Genomic DNA, 4,332 nt, shown 5'->3' on the forward strand with positions numbered 1-4,332 from the left:
GCCCTGCCCCGCCCTGCCCTGCCCCGCCCCGCCCGGGCCCTGTCGCCTCGCCCTCAGTGCCTTTAATTGGCGGCCTTTCCCTCCTGTCGCTCCGCTAATTGGTGCAGTACCGCGGGCTTTATCGGGCACCGTGTCGTGTCGGCGGGGCGGGACGGGGCGGGGCGGCCAATAGAGAGCGGACCCCGTCCCTCCCACACGCCCGCCGGAAAGGGAAAACAAGGGCTGTGTGTGTGTGTGTGTGTGTGTGTGTGTGTGTGTGTGTGTGTGTGTGTGTGTGTATGTGTAAGAACAGAGTATGGAACAGAAGCCTGCTAGCTGGGGCGTGGTGGCCGCGGCCGGGCGTGGCGGGGAGCGGCGCGGCGGCGCAGGGCTGGGTCGGGCCGAAGGCAGACAGGCTGGTGCTGCTGGATCTGTATCGGTGGTGCCCGCCCCGCCCCGCCCCGCCCCGCCCCTGCTCGGACTGTACTCGCTGGCCCAGTGGCCCACTCGTCCGCATCGGCCGCCACATCTCGTATTGCCCCATTGGGACAGAAGGCGGAGGGCCGCCGCGGCGGACCGGCTTGGCTTGCGCGCTTTGCGCTTTCCTGCCGACACATTCCTCCGGCGCGCGCGCAGCGGCGGCGGGTTTCTGGGAGGAATCGTGCGGGATTGTTCTCAACGCCCCTCCCCTCCTTGTCCCCTTTCACCCCCTCCCCTGCACGCCCCGCCCCTACCTGCAGGATCTACCTGTCCTGGATACTGTAGTGGATACGTTATACTCATGTGTGTTGTGCTTTTCCTTGTTGCAGTGCGGGCAAGCGGGCGGCTCTGGGCTCCAACGCGCTGGCGAGGTAAGTCTGCTGCCTTTATCACCCGTCGCAATTTCGTCACAATCGTCACTGATACACGAAGAGTCGTGTTCATTGTTTTGCCATATCCTGGAGGAGTTATCTCGATCACATGACTCGCGAACACACACGACTCAGAGTAAGCTGCGGTTGTTGATATTATTTCTCAGTAATTATTGGAGTTGATGAGATTCCTGTTCGAAAACATCAACCTAGTTTGGCGATACATGTCATGTACAGCATGATAGTAGGACCTACTATCATGTGTACAGTACGGAAGTCACTTTTATAAATTCATTCACACCAAATGTTTAACTCTAAAACCAGTGATAAAGTATTGCTGACCACCTTCGGCTAGAAACGTGACAGAACAATTACTATGTCTAATGAGGGATAACACCCTTTCCCCGACCTTTGCATTTGTATGGCAATTGTCACAAAATTTACTGAGTAAGACACTTCCGAAATGTGGTGCATGCGGATGTAGTTTAGCATAGCCATATGTCGTTCTCGGCTTGGGCGTGCCATGCCGAGGCAGTTCAGACTGACCGCCGGTCACGCGTCACGCCCGCAGGATAGGCAGCCCAAGCGGCACGCCCGTCGGAAGGGGAGCCTGGGCCCAGCTGGGCCCGGCCGCCCGTCCTGGGCAGCGGCTTCGCAGAGCGCGCGCCCCGGCCGCCCGAGGGGTAGGCAGCCCAATCAGCGCCCGCGAGCTGTTGGCGGCTGGCCGTTCAGGACTCCGGAACCGTATCTGCAACGCGACCGCTTGTCTGCGTGACTGAGTGGCACACGGCCCGCGACTTATACTACTTTTGTATTCGTTCATTAGTCATGCAGCCTACATACGGGCGGGTTTGGCCCGCGGTTTGAGTACGCCCTCAGTCATTAAAAGACTCGGGTGTCTTCTGACCCCGAAACGTTGGAGAACAACTACACACTAAATGTTTATGTATATTTTTTGTGCGTAAGTATGGGCAGATCTGCGCATGCAAAATTATGCACGAATTTGAACAAAATGACGCACAAATTATTGTACTGAAATATATTTGCACAAAGTTGTGCCTGGTTATAAATAAATTTCTGCAAAAAAGGGAAAATACGTGCATAATACTGCATGCGCAGATTTGTATACATGTATGCACAGAAAAGTACAAGAACATTTAGTGTGTACTCGCCGACAGGCATGCGCGAGGCTTAGCAGTCAGGGCTCTGTTATGGGCACCCTGTACTACAAAAGCTGCCTGCGTGCGTTCAGCTTCCTAAATTTTTTACTGATTGTGATGATGGCGGCTTTGTCTGTTTTAACCCGCGCTATTTACATGTTCGAAACTCTAACAGTCCACTCGGAGCACAGCAAGGGTCTCATTGGGCGTCTTTCTCTCTCCCTCTCTGCAGCCAGCTGTACCGGAGTTCGAGCTTCAACTCCTCGGGGCGCAGCTCGACGTGCGACACGGCGGACGACCTGTACTCGGACGCCAGCCTGGAGGAGGACGTGCTGGACCTGAATCACAAGGTGAGTGTTGTGTGATAATGGCTGTCGGAAGAGGCGCGGAGACGCCCGTGCGCCACAAAGTAACCGCTCAAAGGAAAGGGGTGCGGATTTTTGGTCTTCATTTCTCCCACTTGTAGCTGTCGGGGGGAAGCGGGGGGAAGGGTGTTGTGAACGCAGTTCCTCCCGCCCCCGCCCCCGCTCCGGCACGCACTCAGCAAAGCGCCGGCAGGTGAAACTGAAGAGTTCCCCCGCGGGGGGGCGGGGTGGGCGGGGGCGGGGCTGCGCGCTGCGCTGAGCGGCGGCGGGTGCATTGACAGCTCATGTCAGTCTGTGCCCGACCCTCCGCCGGCCTTGGTGCCTCACACCTTGTCTTTACAGCAGGCGTGCGCACGCGCGCGCCTCTGTGTGTGTGTGCGTCTTACGTCTGTGTGAATATCGGCGCGCGCATATGTGTGTGGGAGTAAGTGGTAATTGCTGTGAGCAGCGCGACGGCCAGCAAGAGAGCTCTCTTCTCTTGCCGCGCGTGGCCAATTTTGAGGCAAGAGAGAAAAACAAGAAGATGAGCACAAAGGCGGAGGAGAGGACGAAAAAGCAGCACCATGCCGCGGAGTGAGGCGGCCCCCCATGGGGGCGCCGAGGCCCCCGAGGGAGCCCCGCTCGGACACATGATCTCTGCCCTCGTCGTCCTGGTGAGCCCCGCCGCCCCGAGCACCGCCACCTCCTCCTCCTGCTCCTCCACCCGCCACTCGGCGGCAAGCCCCGTCTAGTCTGCAACTCACGGCAATGAATGCACGGCCCGCGCCAGCAGCGAGCGAGACAAAAACCTGCCTGCTGCTTTATCATGAACTGGAACAGCAGGCTTGGTGCCGGTCTGCCGCATACACGTCGGCCCGGCGTGCGCACCGTCGTGAAGTGTCTGCACCGAGGCACCTTCCTCACCTCCCCAAGCAGGCCGCACCGCGCCACTCCGCACCGCCCGCACTGCCCACGCCGGGCCAACGTCTCCGCCGCGCCGCCGCCGTTCCCTCGGCATCGGCGCGGGTGGGCGTACACCCCAGCAGCAGCGTATCTCCGAGAATGCGCGCTTTTCCACCGCGTGTACCATCGCCGCTCCACGACCTCTCGGGCACGTCGATGTTCCCCCGGCGAGTGCGACCGATCGGTGATGGTCCCGCGCGCCTCCGCGCTACGCCCGGCGTGCAGCGCAGCAGGTCCCACGGCTCTCTCTCCCCGCCGTGGTCGCGCATCACTGTGGGAATGCCCTGCCGGCAGCCGCCGCCGCCGCTGTCTTATTTGCAGATCAATTTCTGTCCGTAATGTCTGCTGGCGCCGCGCGCGGGGCGCCGCGCCGCCCGCCTGGAGCGCCCGTGCGGTAGGCAGACCCGCCGGACACGCCTGCGCCGCGGGCCGGCCTATACCCGCCCCCTGCGTACCGCTTGGCGGGGGGCAAGCTGTTCCAGGTGGACTTTTAGTTCCTAGTGGCGCTGCACACCGTGGTGCTGCCTGCTTATGCAGGAGGCGTGGCGTGGGTCCGGCGGCCGATGACGACCGGGGGTCTCCGCGAGGCGCAAATGAAACTCGAGTAGGCCGGGGGCCGCCGAGGCGTGTGGCGGAGAGCGAGGCGTTCATGGCCAGCAGGAGGAGGCAGGACAGCGGCCAGCAGCGCTTTGCACCTCGAGACAATGAATGGCAAATAACAACGACGGTGGGTTCGGAGGCCGCAGTAAAATGGGTTGGCCAACCACCTCCACACACCCGCGCGCGCGGCCGGTCGCGGCGGGCTTTACAATTTTTATGGTTGACAACCTTGCTTGAATGCTGCTTCCACTCGGCTATCCATCGTGCTGTCGTGTGACATACGATGCTGTTCATTTTTTTCCTCTGGATGCGTGGAAGTGCGTGCACCACCACCCACCCCGTGAAATTTCGTCAGTATATGTCCCGTATACTGTGACGTATACGGCTGACGTATACCAGACGTATGCATCATGCACGAATCATAATTGTATGTGA

The 4,332-nt window shown here is 60.1% G+C and overlaps 1 protein-coding gene across 1 annotated transcript in view; it reads left to right on the forward strand.

Moving 5' to 3' along the window:
• The window catches only part of LOC113206482 (rab11 family-interacting protein 4), a gene marked incomplete at its 5' end in the record, with an annotated part of 53,029 nt that overhangs the window by 19,477 nt on the left and 29,220 nt on the right, over window positions 1-4,332 (forward strand). Inside the window, 2 exon segments of the mRNA XM_052275455.1 lie at window positions 789-830; window positions 2,223-2,340. Of these exon segments, the coding sequence (XP_052131415.1) occupies window positions 789-830; window positions 2,223-2,340 (160 nt within the window).

The sequence above is a fragment of the Frankliniella occidentalis genome, unplaced genomic scaffold (genome assembly GCF_000697945.3).
Source record: "Frankliniella occidentalis isolate FOCC.00 unplaced genomic scaffold, Focc_3.1 Scaffold629, whole genome shotgun sequence".
Taxonomy (NCBI): Eukaryota; Metazoa; Arthropoda; class Insecta; order Thysanoptera; family Thripidae; genus Frankliniella; species Frankliniella occidentalis.